Source organism: Esox lucius, chromosome 8 (assembly GCF_011004845.1).
Source record: "Esox lucius isolate fEsoLuc1 chromosome 8, fEsoLuc1.pri, whole genome shotgun sequence".
NCBI lineage: Eukaryota > Metazoa > Chordata > Actinopteri > Esociformes > Esocidae > Esox > Esox lucius.
In genome coordinates, this window is record NC_047576.1 from 19,693,671 (window position 1) to 19,712,305 (window position 18,635).

The window sequence follows — 18,635 nt, forward strand, 5'->3', positions numbered from 1 at the left end:
ACCAAACTAATTCTAAACACTTCCATCATAAAACTGAGGTATAAAAAAATATCATAGAGCATGATAACTTGCTTTAAATATTTCGTTTTAAGCCCACACCTAAAGTCCAAGACAGTTTTGTCTTTGACTTAAATATATTTATTGGAAATAAATATATTTAAGTCATTGTATACATGATTAATATCAGAAAACACTGGGGAGTTTTTGGATCCCCGCTGATTAAGAGAGATTCATGAACGAAGCTTCAGAAAAATGACAACCCAGCCTCACTCTCTGCTGGGATACTGACCAAGGTCCATCCAATCAAAATACATAAGGGATAAATGCTGACATTCTGTACATGCACTTGGAACCAATGGACGATGGATTGCAGAGATCTTTTTCAAAGTAGCATAATTTACAGAATGGTGAATACTGCTTATAAAACTATTGGTAAAAAAATGTATAAACTGAGCACATATCAACCAGTATTCTTTAAGATAAACTGACTAACTGTCCAGAGACCTTGTTCATGGTTCAAGCCGATTCTAAACATAATTATTTTTGAGTGATGCTTGACTGAATGATTTAATAAGATAAACAGTGAATATTAATGGGGAAATGTCTCAACCATGTCGTTGTCAGAATGGGAGTGTGAGAACATTGAGAACCTAGGTAAGTTATTGTTAGTTTATGTGTGATGCAGATTGTGTGTTTTAACAAACCCGTTGGTGTGCGTGTTCAATCGGCACATCTGGGAGGCATCAGTCACAGGTTTGGGCCTAGTTCCTGCTCTAGGGTCGTTTATTACCCAAACTCCCTTGATGCTGATGCTCTGTTTGTGTGTGTGTGCATGCCTGCCTGCCTGCGTGAATGGAATGACCCTCATCCTCCTCTCCCCCTCCCCCTTCTAGAATCCTCTCATTACCCCCACTGTCCATCTCATCCTCCACCTCTTCCAACATTCCTCTTCCTCATCATCCTCCTCTCCATCCCAGGAGCTCCCCTCAGGCGCAGTTCATCTGGTGTTCTCATCAGGGCCTCTCATGCTCCATTCTACAGGTGCTCTACGGTATTGCCTTGATTATCTGCCAGAGTAAGAAAAACCAGAACAGATTATTTCAAACTGGTTACAGTAGTGTAGTAAATCTAGATTAGACACAGAGACCCTTGATAATTACATCTGAACTGATGGCATACTACTAGAACTAGGAGGTTAGTCCTCATTTGAGGCATGGTAATGTGACCATATGCCATGCCTGAGCCAAGGTCATCTTGTCAGTGTCACTTCACTTAAAAGTCTGACCAGTCACTTCATTTAAAAGTCTGATCTTCATCATTGTCAAGATTGTCGTTCACAAACAGCTCTTTTTAGTAAATGTTGGGAACGATTCAGAATGGGGAAAGAAACCGTTCATTTGATTTGCTTACTTTCTTTTAGCAAAAAAAATATTTTTAGATAAGTTACAAAAAAATTCTCAAACGTTATTAGAGGCCACTATTTTGACTTGACATTGCAGATATGCAATTTTTTCATAGTTGTGGGTTTACTTGTCAAGCATTTTCAACGAGGAGCGGTTTGGAAATTAAATGAGCTGGCTTTTTCAGGTACCCAGAGCTACAAGAACTGTCTCACCGAAAATACTTGGAGCCTATATAGAAAACAACAACTGTGGTGACAATTTAATTTAAATAACATTTACATGTAAAAAAAAATTACAATAAATTCACATTTGGAGAAACCTTCGCTGAGCAATAAGGCCAGACTCCTGAACTGGAAGGCCTATAAATTCACTGACAGTGTTGATTACCTGATAACTAACATGGTGCTCTCTGTTGAATAAGTGATGTTATTGATGATATTCAATGTTTTTAAGTGACAATGTAAGATTTTACAAATGTATTTGCATCTACAAGGTATTTGGGCCCGACTTCCTATATCATTGTTAATTCCACTCCAATTCACACAGAGCAAGACAAATCATTTTTAGACAAATTACATTTTAAATGAGACAATGTCTACTTTTATTATTTACCCGTCTTACATTGACTACAATTTGAGTGTGAAAATTGATTGATGCTGTCATACATATGAGAAACTGAGCCGGCGCAGTTGGTCCTCTCTTCTTCAGCAGGTCGTGTTCAGCTTCCTGGTCAGCTGATCAGAGAGAGCAGGAAGGATTGGAAGAAGGGCATCTTTGTAGAAATCATCCTTTGCTCGAGAAGGACATTGATTTATTTCTTACGAAATGAAATGTTGTGATTCTGTTTTTATGAAAGAAGATAAAAAGGCTTGTTAGGTCTTGTGCTTTCGTGAGCGAAAGATTGGATCCAACGAAAACAACAGGTAACGTGCTAACTTGCTAGCGTCTGTTTTCTGTGTCAGAAGTACATTACAGTCAGTAGTAGTATGATTAAACATCGTCGACAACAATGGCCTGTTTCAGTCTGCATATAATAAATATTTATCTCAACTATCGTTAGAAAATAACAAACAATTAGATTGTTAGATAGACTATACACTTTAGCTACATTGTATTTGTTTAATGAAAAAACTATTGTTATTACAAGTTAGCCGGCTAAACTATATCAACTGGCTAGCTAACTGGCTATAATGTTATTTAAACCAGTGGTCTGTCATTCCTGCTACTCTCTGGCTGACGTCGTTAGCTGTGAGGTAGCTTACGTTAGCTAGTTCTATCTGATATTTACAGATGACCATATCTATTTGGCTTTCTCGATGTTTTGGATAAATAGCCAGGGCAATCTCGTTTACAGTCACTACTACAGATTACTGTTGCGTGACTACAAAATGATAAGGCTGGGTCTTTTGCCCAGGATAGGAAGTAGCTGATTGTCCGGTGTTGTTACATAATCAGTGTTGTTGATTTCGACGGAATGGATTACTGCTAGTGACGTCATCCATCAGGATGATGTTTCAGTGTCAACTCACTAATTATTTGGGTTAACTAGGCCTAAATGTAATCCAGTCAAGACTATGAGGATCAAATACTGTGTGTGACTACATATTGCTTTGAATTGTCCCATCATGCCACTGAACATCCTAACTAGAAAAACACTTGGAGCATGAATGACAGTACTGGATGTGTACTTTTACATCAGAATGTAAATATCTGTAATTTTCTCATTCACCTTATCGCTGATGAGCATCAATCACTTAAAGTAGGAGGAAGCCTTTTTCATCTGATTCCTGGCAAAAGGATTTAATCCATATAACCATGAGTGAATCAAAACAAACATCTCCCCAAACCCTTACCATCTCTCTTTTTTCATCCAGAAAACCTCATAGATTTTTGGATGCTTTTTTAAATTTTTTATTGACAATAAGAGAGCGCATTGAAAGTGCTTCCTTCCAAGCTGCATACTTACATATCTCTGACCTGCTAGACTTGTCTTTTCTATCCACTCTTCTGTGCATCTCTCTTCTCTCCTCTGTAGTTGCGTGAGGTAGCCTAGAGCCCTGTCCCCTGCCACTCTCAGCTTCTCTGTTTACCGGGAACATTCCAAACTACTCCTGGCCACGGAACGGACCTTTTCCAACTGCACTGCCAGAAGGAGACACTGAGAAGCAGTTTCTGAGTCTGAGCTGGATTCAATGGTACCAGAGGCACTAAAGGGACATGGGAGCTGGCGCTGGGCTAGGAGAGATGGGCTCGGGGTGGGAGCTGTGAGGACAGAAAAGGTGGACCGTTTGAACAAATTCTGTTCATTTCAGTAAATCTGTATCTGTCCCCAAAGTGCAATTTCTATCCATTTAAAAATGATTACAGATCTGATGGGTTTTAGGGTGGTTGTCCTGAGACAGGACCCATTCTTGGCCTTGTCTCTCCTTGCTCATGAGCATTTTATTTTCAGTTTAACGATTACATGTCTAGCTGTACAACTCAGAGGCGTCCTGCATGGGGGGCCATTGTGGCCCCTCTAAAAACATCAGATAAGCAGAGGTTGGGATGTGTGTTCCTGGGGCTGGGTTTGATGCAGGGTCAGGCACTCAACTGACCTAGGAACAGGTACTGTTGATGCTAGCTGGAGGGACATTTTGTCCCCTCAGACTAGAATGATGATGGAGACATGATGGAGAGGTACTCCACATTACAGGCAGCTAAAAGCGGTCAAAGGAGTCCTCTCCCAAGTGAGCTGGTTTCCACAGCATAGTTAGCCAGCAGTGTTAAATCAGACCCTGGTCCCATTAAGAACAGCTCCCACATACCAAGCTTCAGCTGCCAAACAGACAGGACAGAGGAGCGGCTCTGAATGACGAGGCCACTAGGCTCAAATGGAACATATAGAGTTTATAAGCCTGTCCAACACCGCCACCCACGCGTTAATGTAACCCTCAGTTTCGCAATCATATCCCGGAAAGCCTGAAGGCAACCCTTTTGCTTGAGGGCTTTGCAGGGAAAAACGGGAAAACAGATTGTGTCTGTTGCTCAATATGCTTTCAAACGGAATTGTTGAACGTTGTTTTGCAGATTTAGGTACAGGTGAAAGTGTTTTGTCTGGGCTGTTGAGGCCCAGCACCTGTTTTCGATAACAGCTGAATTGAAAGCAGTTACACACACCTCACAACATGAGAGGGTCACCTATTTCACTGCTTTGCCTGGTGTTTCGCTTGCAGGGCTCACACACTCAGTGGCCAGTTTAATAGGTACACAGATTTAGTACCGACTTGGACCCCCCCCCCCTTTGCCTAAGGAGCAGCTGTAATACTCTGAGTCCTGCATTCAAATAGGTGCCTGTAACATTCAACAGGGATGTTGGTCCGTGCTAATGCAATGGGATCACTCGGTGGCTGCCAGTTTCACAGCGGTATGTTCATGCTGCGTATAGCTTCTTACAAGTCATCCCGAAGACGCTATAATGGGTCTAGGGGCTACACGGGCCACACACATAAACAGAACCCATTCTTGTTATGTCTTTTCTTAGACGGCGTATACTCTGGTACATTATTTTCCCGGGAGAATCCTTGTAGCTAAATTGGTATTAGTGGACCTGGGAAATGCGGTTTTTCACCTACAGAATAGAAGGGATGTTTTTTATTTGTAGCACCATTCTCTAGTTAAGACAGTCATATGTTTCTGAGGTACTAGAATCAGCGATTGGCACTGATGGTCATACTCTGTCGAAGGCGTTCGGTACAGTAGCTCCCTCAATCTTATTGAAATAAAATTCTTGATTGTGCCTGGCCAAGGACACCTGCCTTCCACTTCAAAATTATCTTAGTGACAGAACACAGGCTATTGTAGCTGATGGTATTAAAACTCAATGTCTTGTCCACAATGGGTCCAATTTCAGTTAATATGCTGATCACACAGTATAGTCTGCTGCAGCTCCTTCTCTTGAAAAGCCTGTTGCACATCTGCAGTCTGATTTCCTACTGTTGCAAAAATCTGGATAATAATAATTGCAAGTAAAACTAATTACATGCTATATTCTAAGTCACATAACCTAGCTTTGGATGACCCTAAAATTACTTGCCCAGGTGGTTCTTTTATAGAACCTGTTGTTTATTACAAATACGTTGGGACTTGATTGGATGAACGTCTGTCTTTTAAAATAACGTTAGTGAGTTGGCAAAAAAATAGTTATTTTATAGAAATATGTCATGTCTGTTGCATTAACATAGAAAATATATTTTGCAAGCAACTTTTATGTTGCTGCTAGATTTTGGTGATATACAATATACGCATCCCTCAGCTTCTGTACTCAAATCTTTGTATGCAGTCAGTCATTCAGCCTTACGTTTTATCACTGGTGCACAATTTTGCAAACATCACTGTCTGTTACATGCTTCAGTTGGCTGGGAGTCACTGACATCTAGAGGGGACGAACATTGGTAGATGGTTTTATAGAAGGCAGTCATGCCAAAACTTCCTGACTAACAGAGAAAATTGGTTGGATGAAATGCAGGTACCAAACACGCTCTCAAGACTGGTTAGTGCTGGCGATACTGCGGGCCAATTCAGAACTGGGTGAAACGGCTTTTGAAACGTTTGCCCCACACTCACTGAATGCCAGTGATCTTAAATTGAATGTTTAATGCCTATAAGACGTTTGCATTTTTTATTGTCATTTGTTGTTGTTTTTCTTAATGTATGTTTTATTTCCATTTTGTATGGTTTTATTGTTGTAATACAGGGCTCAGCTGTAAAAGAGACCTTGGTCTCAGTTGATTCTCTGTGTAAATAAAGGTAAATAAAAAATGAAATTAAAATGAAAACATTTGATTCACTGGCTACTGACTGTATTATTATTGACAGTTGTATGGACGTGCCTGCTAAGGGTCACAATATATAGACTGTTCTATTTGTCCGAAATATGTTGATAGCTAGTTAGTGTCTTGTGTTTGGTCAGTGTTGGGTCTAATGCTCAAAGGTTGATTTGTACATAACTAAGTCCATATCCTTATCGTTTAACGTTTTGGCTTTAAGTGGTGTTGATTATCAGCAGAATCTTCTGTGTTTAATGTTGGTCTGGCATCAGATGACTGCAGAAGGTTTTTGTTTCCAGCCCAGCGCCTTATTCTACCAGTCACGGATGGTTGATGAGTTAGAATGGACATGTCAGCGTTGGTCTGGAGCTAAAACCTGCAGAACCTGTGCTGTAGTGGATGGTGCGGTGATGTCCCTGACAGTTGTGTTTCTTCCATAGAGAGAACCAGAGCAGGAGGAGAAGCCCGAAGACATCAACATGCCTCCGAAGTTCAAACGACACCTCAACGACGAAGAGGTCACCGGATCAATCCGCAGTGAGAGGGTGAGCCGTGGTGGGCGGTTTGATGAATGTGTTTTTTATGAGCATAAAGACAGGGACACCTAGAGGGCCGTCAATAAGTATTAGGCATGTGACACCAGTTTCGATGATTTGGCTCTGTACTCCAGCACATTGAATTTAAAAGGAAACCCTGACTAAGCAGTTAAAGTGCAGACTGGCATCTTTGACTTCAGGGTATTTATATCCATAAACCCTGAACTGTGTAGGAATTAACAACTCTTTTCATACATAGTCCCCCATTTTACGTGACCAGAAGTCATTGGACAAATTAGCATAATACCGTTAGCTTAAATACAGTTGTCAAATTTAGTACTTTGTTTCAAATGCTTTGAATTCAATGAGTGCTTGAAGTCTGTCACCCGTAGACATCACCAGGAGCAGGTTATCGTTTAGACAGGTGACTACAGTCTGCGCTGTGGGTGACATAAAACCCTCCAAGTGTCCCAAGTTGTTTACCTATAGGTAAATCAAGGCCAATGGGCAGCTTTTGTGAATTAGACTACTGCGTAACAACCATTATAGACCTTGGATGACCACAATACATTTAAAAACCACAACATGTCCAAGCCAGTATAAATTCAGTTCAGGCCAGTGTTTTGGCCCCACTGACTGGACCTGGTTTCCCTAAAAACATGGCATTTCACACGAGGTCGGAGACTTATGTCTTTCGTCAACATTTGCACAGCGTGCATGATCTGCGTTCCGTACTCTTTCTCGATAGCAGCACTAAAGTGTGATGGCACCAACAGGAAAAGTGCAGTTTTTTTAGTTATAGGAAATATGTTAATTTTTTAAATAATACAAAAATATCTTCATTCAAATGAGTGACAAATTGAGTACCTGGTTTTGACAGGTTTTGAGATTTGCTTACTTGATCAGTCTTTTATAGCTCATCAACACGTTCTCTATAATAACCAGCCTAAAACACTGAACACTTGATTTCACAATAATAAGTACCCGTAAGCACACAAGTATAAATTATCAGTGCTGATAATTTCATTAGGATTTCCTGTCTATTAATACATTGCACCAAACTTGAAGAATGTGAACAATATCATCAACCCCATGGATTAAGAATGTTATGTCTCTGAATTAGTGACAGACAATAAGGTCCATATGACTGGAACAAAACCAGAAACTTCTCCACCTGAGTGAGATTTACATAACCAGCCTAGTGTTTCAATTCTCCACCTGTGTGAGATTTACATAACCAGCCTAGTGTTTCAATTCTCCACCTGTGTGAGATTTACATAACCAGCCTAGTGTTTCAATTCTCCACCTGTGTGAGATTTACATAACCAGCCTAGTGTTTCAATTCTCCACCTGTGTGAGATTTACATAACCAGCCTAGTATGTTTCAATTCTCCACCTGTGTGAAATTTACATAACCAGCCCTGTGTGTTTCAATTCTCCACCTGAGTGAGATTTACATAACCAGCCCTGTGTGTTTCAATTCTCCACCTGAGTGAGATTTACATAACCAGCCCTGTGTGTTTCAATTCTCCACCTGAGTGAGATTTACATAACCAGCCTAGTATATTTCAATTCTCCACCAGTGTGAGATTTACATAACCAGCCTAGTGTGTTTCCTTTCTTCAGCGTGCTCCATTTTGCAAGTAGTCTATTTAGGGCTTTTAGCTGAGATTTGGTTTAACCCAAAATATAAGTATAGTACATGATCACTAGAGGACTCAGCCATTCCCAAAAATCTTCCCTATGACTCATCTCCTGTTAACAGAATCAATAAAAAGATTCCCAACCTTTTTCCCCCAGGGTATCTTTTTTCACATCGCCTCCCTAGCAGGTCCAATTTCTACCACTTTAGAAGGCTGTTGTTCAGCTCCTCGATGTCTTAGAGACAACTAGAAGATTTTCTCATGTGCATATTCCAAATTGCACTCAGAGCTTCCTCTTTCATTTGACAGCTTGTTTTTATTGGTTCTATGCAAATGGATTTTGTTATGGATCAGTATAACATTGTGAATTGTATTTGTTTTTAGTGTTACGTAATCCACATTAGTGTTGGTAATCCATACTAAAAATCACTTTGAAAGTATTAGGCAAACTACCTTCTCAACCAGGTGAATGTTCCTAGCTACAAAACACACGTTTTATAAAAGAATGCATTTTCCAAAATGAGGAAACAGGAAAATGTGTTCATATCATATCCGATTTCAGTAGTAGCGGAATGTCCATGGTGCCTTTCCCCAGTTTCTAACCCTTGACCTCTAACCTCTCACAGAGGAACCTTCTGGAAGAAGAATCTGATGAAGAAGAGGACTTTTTCCTGTAAGTAATAATCCCATGGTAGCCTACTAGCCATAATGTTAGTTTGTGGAACAAACTGATTCCCTGTGCTTGTCTTTCAGGAGGGGCCCGACTGGACCCAGATTCGGAACAGGAAATGACAAAATCCGACAGTAAGTTTGCGCCAGACTAGCTGAGTAATAAGATATGTTCTTAAAATGTTTAAATAAACTGTCATTTTTGTGTGAATAGAAAGGAAGAATATTTTCATTTATGTGCCTGTTCTGCTGAGACTTTTCTTGACAATAGGCACTATTGATTGTCTTGGAAGTATGCTTCAAATATTGTCATTCTAAATGGGATCACTATGGGTTGTGGTTTATAATATGGAAATATGAAGTGGTCATTTGGACTCACAGACTTTTTTTCTTGCTTATATGACAGTAAGGCTGTATTTATTATATTCCTCAACGTCTCATCTTTTTCAGTGTCTTCTTAATTACCTCACCCAGACAACTAAACATTTTCAAAAATTGCCCTGTAAGCTGGATGGATGCAGGCCAATTCTTGTTGTTCATGGTGTTTATGTCCAGAACAAATGGCTGTTATAACAACACTGTAAAGCGCAGAGCGTGACCTCTGTAGAATGTTGCCATACAACCTCTGGGTTCCACTTTAGTGTCCAGAGTGACACAACCATGCCTTATCCTATATTAGTGTCACACCAAGGCTGTTGAATGCAGCTCAGTTGGCAAACCATGATGAGGCACACCTACAACCACTCCAGCCTCATCAGGGGCAGGATAAAAGGCCCCATAAAGAAATTGGTGGGTGTAATAAAATTGTTTGCTCTAATGCAGGGGATTGTTGATGATGGCGAACATATACTGAGGTTGACATCCATATCATTGTAGCATTTTTACCAGATAATAACCTAGATATCAGCTCATTTTGCTGAGCATCAATAGGGAGAATTACGATTTCACCTACAAGATCCTTCAGCCATGCGTTGCCATGACATTTCCATGGTTTCAGTGGAGTTCCACTAACCTCTTTCAAACATTTATTAAATGTTTGAAATATATTCATGGAATGGCATTCATATTCTATTGGCTCACCTATTTATGTTATGTTATAATACAACCCAAAATGGTGACTTGTGATAAACCTAAGTGCAGCCGCTCACCCTCATCTAATATTCAAGTGGAAGCGTATTATTGTACTCATTGAAATCATAGAACACGTATCTCACCCTAGTCCTTAATTATATCCTATTGTCTTCTATTTTGACAATGTACTTTTCTTAGGTATGACAATGGCGGTGTGTTTTTGTGTTCTTCCAGAGTTCAGACAGAGAGCCTAGCCCACCGACCGTATGGGTATGATATGAAACATTGTTTACCAGACACATCTGATGTCAGAAACACACGAGGTGTTCTGCTCATTTTGTAACACTAGCTCCAGTGCTGTTTCCATCATTGGCCTGTAACAAGGCTGGTTCTGAGGAAGCGCAATGTGTTTTTCCACTGTAGCGACAGCAGTCCAGAACAGACTAATGAAGAACAGAACAGAGCAGGTCATTGTTGAATGTGATTGGCACCAGACTCTGATGTTCCATTCTCTGGTCGCACCATGATTTTAAACTGGAGCCCCCCCCCCAATCGTAATGTCTTTTGGTCGAGTCTTGACAGAATGCCATCTCAGTTATGTTATTCTCCTCAAGTAACACATTGATTTTAGTGAAATCCGGTGAATCATCTGCCTGTTTTTTCATTTGTAACTTTTCCAAAGGAGAACAGAGACATTTTCTTTAAATATAAATGGAGGTTTTATTTGGGTAGATGTCTGTCTTTAGTGCCAGTGTTTGACTTGTTTTCATGGATCCAGTCACTGGCAGAGAAGTAATTGCATTCCTTCACAACACATTCTCTTCTCCCAACCCCTGTGTGTTGGTAGTTGTCAGTTGGGTCCAGGTGAGGGGTGTGGTCTAGGTGTGTGTGTGTGCGTGTGGGCGGGCGGGTGTGCCTGCAAGCCAGCGAGGATGCATATTGGCTGTCAGGTAAGAGAATTGGTCTGCAGGTGTGATGGAATGATTTCAGGTCTTTCTCAGGACTAACAAAAAGTCTGACCAGTCCATGCCCGCAATATAATGTGTTTGTGCACTAGGTTCAACACATTTTTCCACGTGTGTTTGTACCATAAAAATACAAAGATTGGACAGAACACCTTCAACAGCGTTCACGTTCTGTTTGTGTCGGCATTCACATGGTGCTTTGTTTCCCTTCCCTCAGAGTTCAGTCGCAGGTTGATGAGGTCATCGACGTAATGCAGGAGAACATCTCCAAGGTGATTGACAGGGGGGAGAGACTGGAAGACCTGCAAGACAAGTCAGGTGAGTCTTTTTTTTCAGGTCCAGTTCCCATCTACAATACAGAATCTGTACAGAATCTCTGACACAACGTAGCAGTGTCTTTTGAAGTCTGGGTCTGGCTGGAGATTTAAATTGTGTCGCCAATAAGCAATAATCATTTCTCCACGAGATGGAATTTGTCTTACCATAAACAGCTCTGGCGCTAACCTTGTCCCCATGTTATTGTGCATTTTTCCGGAGGTGTCTGAGAATGAAATTACTCTGCTGTGTAATTATTCTACTTCTCCAGCTGCTGACCACATGGGGTAAAGTGGCCTGCGCAATATCCAAACAATATTCCCAATGTTGAGCTTATAAAAGTGGTAAATGAAGTGAGAAATCCTTTGAATGTTGAACTTCCTCTCTTCAGCGTCACCTTGATCGAGAATGCAGCGGTCACCTGGCAACAGGAGCAGGTACCAGTCTGCAAAGCAGGAGCTAGTTCTCTTCTGATAATAACTGGCCAAAGTCAAATCAGGGATCGCCACCATTTCTGTCCTTGCAAAGCTACAGTATCAACCCGTTCCACATAATTCAGGTTTCAGGGCAGCTGGAAAGAAACCATGGACTAGAGGAGGACATTGCTTAAACGGTCAATGGTGGACACTATTATTTTACACTCAATGGTAAATACATTGCATTTGCAGAAGTGTAAGGTAAACACCGCTTCAAATGAATGGAATCAGCTAATTCAGCCACACCCGTTGCTGACATGAAAATAAAATCAAGCGTACAGCCATAAACATTGTCAAACTCCATAAACATTGTCTGTAGAACAGCCCGTACTGAAGAGCTTAGCGACTTTCAACCTGCCACCATCGTAGGAGGCCACCTTTCCAACAGGTCAGTACTTATTGTGAGGTATAAACAACGACCCAGCCGTGAAGTGGTAGTACACGCACGCTCACAATCGGCTGGAGTGGTATCCAGTGAGATGGCCTAGGAGTCTGGAGCAGTGGAAATGTATTCTTTGGTTTGATGAATCATGCTCCACCATCTTGCAGTCCAATGAACAAATCTGGATTTGTGGTATGCCAGGAGAATGCAACTTGGCCAAATGCATTGTGTCAACTGTAAAGATTGGAGGAACAGTGCTAATAGTTGAGCTACAGACAAGGACTATAGACTGAAACAACTCCCATTATGGGCTGTTCAAAAAGTGGGATTTTCCATCCTGTTTAAGACTAAGCACAGAAATATACTGAACTCTACACCTGAAATGCGCATTGCTCTCTTACTGCCCACCCTGACTGGACTGGGAACACAAAGCAGACTCCGTCAGATTCAGATATCATGTAGTTTTATCTGAATGTGTTGTTTGATAATATCAATGTTGAATGATTGATATTAAGGATGGACCGATAAGAAAATTCTGGGCTGATACCGACAGCTGATATTTGTAACACATTTGTCTTATAACGATGCCAATACCAATGTTTGGTCATCTTTCTATATAACTATAATATATTTTATTAAAATATATTTTAATAACAAAGACTCACAAAATAAGTGTAATGGATTTTTTTTTATTATATATAATAATAGATACACATAGTCTTTCTGTTATTATGCATTAGACAATGCCTGGATATAAATGCAGTAAATCATGTATTAGACTTACAAACTAACAAAACTAACAAAAATGCAAACTAAAATAACAATAACAAAATAACCATTTACAGTAGAGTTGAATGTTGACCAGGGTGGGTGAACCAGGGCTCTGACATCAAACTCCTGACGGCCCTTCTCTTATTATCACGGGTCAGAACAAAATGTGGAGACGACACACGTGCGTGCGCACACACACACACAGAAGGGCAGCTGTGGCATGTCTGGAATAAGTGTTGAAGTGTGTTGTCACAACAATGTTAAGAGGTGTATTTGGTTAGCATGTTTCATGCAGAGCTCTAAGGAGACGGTTGAGGATGTAGGAAGCCCAACTGAACAAATCAAGGGGTTCTGCCTATTTAAGGTTAATTATATGATGTATTCTTTGTGTTCAGTGCACCAAAGAGTTGTTTACAGGAAGGACATCCACTCGTTGACTAGATTAGTGTGTTGTTTCTGTCTCTCGTTTTCTCTCTCTCACTCTCTGTCTTTGACTTCCTCGTTCCTTCTCTGTTGTTGTGACGATCAGATGGAACACAGTACCACATCTGGAACACATCAGAACCCTGTGTAGGAACTGTAATTGTGGTTCAGTGTTGAATGTTTGTGAGGCCTGAGACTTGGCTTTAGGGTTTTGGATTGCGAAAGCTCATGGATGCTGGTAAAGGTTGAGGATGCTGGGAATGCTCATGGATCTTGGTAAAGCTCACCTCCAGTATCCATGTGTAACCTCTGGCCCTGTGGTGTCTGTCTGTGGTCCAGGATTACAAGGTTCTCTCCACTCAACACATTACTGATCATTGTGTCATTAGTCCCGTCTGTATGTAGTGGGGCTGGAGCAGGCTCAGATCTGTTAAGAAGCAGAGACGAGCGGGCTGTCAAACAACTCTGACAGCATCAAAATTCATAAACCTGGAAAGGCAGAAGGAACTTTTTCCCCCGCTGACCACATTAGGTTGTTGAGGCCATCCTGTCTATTTTGAATTAAGCCTCAGAAAGTGACTGGATAGTCTTAGAGAGACCGCGTCAGATTATTGGTGAGGCACTTGTTAGTCACAGAAACTAGGATTGCATCTCTCACACACTTTTTCCTTTACCTCTTTTCCTCCCTTGTCTTCTCTCCTTCCCCATGTCTCCCCCTCCCCCATGTCTCCTATCCTGTCTCCTCCTCCGCCCCCATGTTTCCCCATCCCCTGTCTCCTCCCTTGTCTCCTCTCCCCTCCCCCATGTCTTCCCCTCCCTCATGTCTCCCCCTCCACTATGTCTCCTCCCTCATGTCTCCCCCTCCCCTGTGATGGCCTTCCAGAGAGTCTTTCTGACAATGCCTCAGCCTTCAGCAGCCGAGCCAAGCAACTGCACAGGAGGATGTGGTGGAAAGATGTGAAGGTGAGTCAACTTGTGTGGGCGTGTGCGTGTCTCTGTGTGTCTGTGCGCGTGTCTGTCTGTCTGTGTGGGTGTGCGTACGTGTGTGTGTGTGTGTAATTCTTGTGTCTGTCTTCCCTAGATGAAGGCTGTTATCGCTCTGGTTGTGGTTGTTCTGCTGCTCATCATCATCGGTGAGTATGCCTAACACACACCGGATTGATCAGGTGATGACCGCACTGATACCAAATACAGGACCAACTGCTCCCTTAATCCATCTCTATTTTTGTCTCCATCTCTGTCTCTCTTAGTTCCAGTGATCTTGCGGTATCGCTAGAGTCTTACCAGTTGGAGGAAGAATCTCATCTCCTCTTTCTCCTCTGCCTCTTCCTTCCATTCTCCTGCACACAGTCCTTCACACCAGCTAGGGAGCTCCACCCAGCCTCCCGGACCCCTGCTGTGCCAACTTGTGTGGCTCTGGGCAGACACTTTCCTTAATAACAGATCTAGAACCAATGCTGACTTTGACCATTGGGGTGGAAAACCCCAAACTGGCCTGAGATCAGTGACCCCTTCTCGCCCTGGTCTGTGAGTCAGGGCGGGGGGGACGCACGAGGCATCATGTTAGCGTAATGTAGGGGTTGGGTTTGCATCCCAAATCACAAGTCTTTATGGGAATCTGGTGTAATTTGGGATGTGACCCTGTATCAAAAAGGAGAACATTTATTACCTTTCAGCCAGCCGAAAAAGGTTGCATTTCATATCACATAGTCAGATTATTTTACGCCGGTTGATCTGTATGCATCAATAGCTTAGAAATAGGCGTTGTAAAGCACACCAAAATGTTCCAACATGAAGAATGTAACCACCACCTCACCCCACAACAGATTTTAGAATGCTTTTTGTGCCAGAAGTGAAAATGAGGCAATGCTTACATCTCAATCTACGGTGACCTCCTCTTACTTGTCTCTCTTCCTTGTCTCTATTCCTTGTCTCCTTCCCATCATCCAGTTTGAGCTCTTACACTAGCACAGGGCTTCCAAAACATGTCTGGCCTGTGACCCCATTTTCATGTGGAAAATAAATTGCCAACCCACTATTGAAGAAATAAAAATGTAAGTTATCATTGTCCAATATTAACTTTTTAAATTGGGGTTATAATAGCCTTATGAGTCAGTCTGAAAATCTGAGTGCAATCGTTTTGTAGGATTCTCTGTAGAAATTACATATGTCCTTTAGTCTGGTTGAGTGGCAGGTCTAGTGCACTCTGTTCTGTTGAGCCCTGCTTGTATGCATTGTAGAGAACTACAGCACGTGCTTCCAAGAGTATTCTCCTTGATTGGGCAATTGTAACTTAAACATAAAAAATATATTTAAAAAAATTATTTTCTTTTTTATAACCACAGCTCTTTGAAACCAAGTGAATTTTTCAGTTTCACTAGTGAAGTTGTGAAATATGGTGACCCCCAGCATGGTCGCGACCCCTAGTTTGGAAAGCGCTGCACTAGCAGGACAGGTTCTGGCCAGTGTGAGGAAGCCACTGTAAAGTACTGAGAGGGACAGTGTGTCCAGTTAACCTTTGGTAACGCATGGCAATCTCATATCCTGTCTGTAATGCTGGGGTGAATGTCTCTCTCCAGATGGTTGAATTTGATTCTGTACAAAGTTATTGTTTCTGTTAGTGATATTGACTCTGGTTGGAAGGTCAACGTGAAGCTTCTGAATGTCTGCTGCTATTCCCAATAACCTGTAGAAGCCAAGTGACAGACTTCACTCTTCTGCAGTTGTTTTTACCACCGCTTGTGTGTGTGTGTGTGTGTGTGTGTGTATATGTGTGTGTGTGTGTGTGTGTGTATGTGTGCCAGTGATTTGAATGATTGGGGTGGCATAAACACTGGCCTAACACTGTCTAATGTGATGGCAACACAAAATCTAGCATAGCTGTATGAAACAATAGCCCCTAGCATTGTCATTACTTTTTTAAATGTAATTTATTTGAGGTGTAAATATTTAATTTTGTGTTATACTTTGGTATTGCATTGGCAAGCTGTGAAATACTGTAATGTTTCTCTGACATAATAAAATGGTTTTAAAGAGAATGCGTCTAAATTGGATTGGAGTGGACTAGTTGGGTCATGTGGATGTTATACTGTGTTGTTTGTATTGTAGGCAAAGGATGAAAGGAGTGTTGGGTCGATAGGGAGGACAAAAAGCTGGTTATCATTTGGTAGAAAAAGATTTGTGCCTTTTTCTCCCCACAGGTCAGAGAGGGTGCATGTGTGGAGAGAGGTGCATGCACCATACAGGCCCCTGGTTTCCCCAACTGCTTGCCAATAAGGCCTGCTGGTATGCCTTTCTCACATCTTGTTATCGGACATTTTTATTGGGGGATTTCAAAGGCTTGTGATTTTTAATGGGCACAACCAAGTCCTGGGGGTTGGAACCTAGACTGTTCCAATACAGTCCCTGCTCCTCATCTCCCTGCTACATTACCACAGTACCTGGCACGCACGTACAAAGGTTGAGACAATGATAGAGTGGAACGTTGTAAAGTAATTGCATTGTATGTATAGCTCTTTCAGGCCAGGCTTTTGATCTTTATTCCTCTCCTGAGAGAGACTTTTGCTGTGGGTCGCCAACACACACACACACACACCTTGGCAAGATCATGTGTTTTGGTCCAGTTGGGGAAGTGTGATGTCAGGCTGTACATACTGGTCAGGTGAGAAACATTATTCTTGAGAGACCTAGCTGGGAAGGGCTGTCAGTCCTGCCAACCTCCTGTTTTTTAGCGACAACACTACCAGACACAGGAGTGGGGGGTGATGTGTCTACCTGAATGAAGTAACAAAGAATAAACCGTTGTACCAACAAATCCAAACAGTTCCACGGAGGGCCGAGTGTCTGCAGGTTTTCGCTCTCACCTTGAACCCTCACACTTGATTGACTAATTAGGTTACTGATTGGTTAGTTTCTACCCCCACCTGGTTAAGTGTGAACTGGGAACCAATTTATAGGAAAAAACTCAGCCCTCCGTGGAACTGTTTGGACACCCCTTAAACCATCCATCAAGCCAGTAGAACACACACCCTTCCAATCTTGTGACCAATCAGAGTCATGGTATTTCTGCCCTCCAATCCGATGTGTGGCTGTAGCTGTCCTTCAGTAACGCTCTATTAGAATGCTTTGGCTTCTACTTCTAGAAGAGGGCAAGAGAGAGAGCGTCCGATTTATTGCTTGCCTCTAACCCTCTTCCACTCATTGGTACAGAAGAGGGAAATGTATTTTACAATAACAAATCCAATGGATTTGCCTCCAACTGCTAATTACTAGTGGGAAACACATCTATCATCCATGAGCTCTGACATTTTCCAGATGGTCAACTTTTAAGGAAAGGACCTTTTAATATGAGCTTTTTTGGAATTCAAATGCAACAAAACACATCACTTAATAAATAGAAATCTAACATTTATGTTTTACATTTCTCATGTCTTTAAAAGCATCCAACTGATATTTACGATTTCACAACCGGTAGCTCCCCACCCCCATGAATGTGGTATGTCTCCCTGATCCTGCACATTGTAATTCTTAACTTCTCTTGCCGCTCTGACCTTTGGCCCCACCTCTCTCAGTCTCCTCTGTTCTTCCCCCATCCCTCCTTCACTCATTTCCCCCCTCCCTGACTGACTGGGCTCCGGTACAGAGAGGAAATATGCTACTCTACATCCCTTTCTGGAATGAAAGAAGGGCACAGGACCATAAAAAATATGGTATTTCATATAAAAACACGAACCAAATATTCTTTTATGAGGCATTTAATCTTCAGAAGCATTTCTTGCTTTATTGGACAAAAGGGTGGTTGAAGGTCGAGAGTTTTTGCTGAAAGATTCAAAGCCGTGCTGTTACAGTTCATGTGCACTTGAGTTAGCAGCTTAGATTGCTGATTATTTACTTATTCAAATAACACTTGGACAAACTCCCATAAAGGCATTTCCCATTTCAACCAACCACCTTTGAATTGAACTGAGTGAGCATGGGGAGGGAGTTGAGTGTAATGGCCAGTGGATGTGAGTGCTTGTTATTGTGTGAAAGACAGAGGGAACTGAAAAGGGAGGGAGTGAAATGGGTGGGGTCAAAGCGAAAGAGGACATGGAGCATATGAGTTAAAGGGATAATAGGTGCGGAGTAGCTGTGTGTCTGTCTGGGGTGTCACTTAAGTTATTTAGAAGTAGAT

At 41.7% G+C, this 18,635-nt stretch overlaps 1 protein-coding gene and 1 long non-coding RNA gene across 3 annotated transcripts; one reads left to right on the forward strand and one right to left on the reverse strand.

Moving 5' to 3' along the window:
• Positions 1–364: 364 nt before the first annotated feature.
• On the reverse strand, positions 365–3,451 carry LOC117594812. Its single transcript, XR_004576063.1, has 4 exons — positions 3,370–3,451; positions 3,133–3,190; positions 2,069–2,244; positions 365–1,067 (listed from the first exon to the last, which is right to left on the reverse strand). It is a non-coding gene; the product is annotated as an uncharacterized LOC117594812 (long non-coding RNA).
• Positions 2,137–16,500, forward strand: vamp4 (vesicle-associated membrane protein 4). 2 transcript variants are annotated; one of them, XM_010871996.5, is made up of 9 exons: positions 2,137–2,326; positions 3,439–3,598; positions 6,652–6,756; positions 9,017–9,063; positions 9,144–9,194; positions 11,313–11,413; positions 14,346–14,425; positions 14,544–14,595; positions 14,713–16,500. In XM_010871996.5, the coding sequence occupies exons 2-9, from the start codon at positions 3,596–3,598 to the stop codon at positions 14,736–14,738; spliced, it is 465 nt and encodes a 154-aa protein (XP_010870298.1). In that variant the 5' UTR covers positions 2,137–2,326; positions 3,439–3,595; the 3' UTR covers positions 14,739–16,500. The 2 variants fall into 2 exon arrangements, with proteins under 2 accessions (XP_010870298.1, XP_010870299.1); XM_010871997.5 differs by lacking the exon at positions 3,439–3,598 and having other exon boundaries at positions 2,139–2,326.
• The last annotated feature ends 2,135 nt before the right edge of the window (positions 16,501–18,635 follow it).

Bases quoted from the DNA above. Each gene is read 5' to 3' on its own strand.
- vamp4 (XM_010871996.5), top strand. The intron at 14,426-14,543 runs GTGAGTCAACTT...TGTCTTCCCTAG, and splicing joins TGTGGTGGAAAGATGTGAAG to ATGAAGGCTGTTATCGCTCT. The intron at 14,596-14,712 runs GTGAGTATGCCT...TGTCTCTCTTAG, and splicing joins TCTGCTGCTCATCATCATCG to TTCCAGTGATCTTGCGGTAT.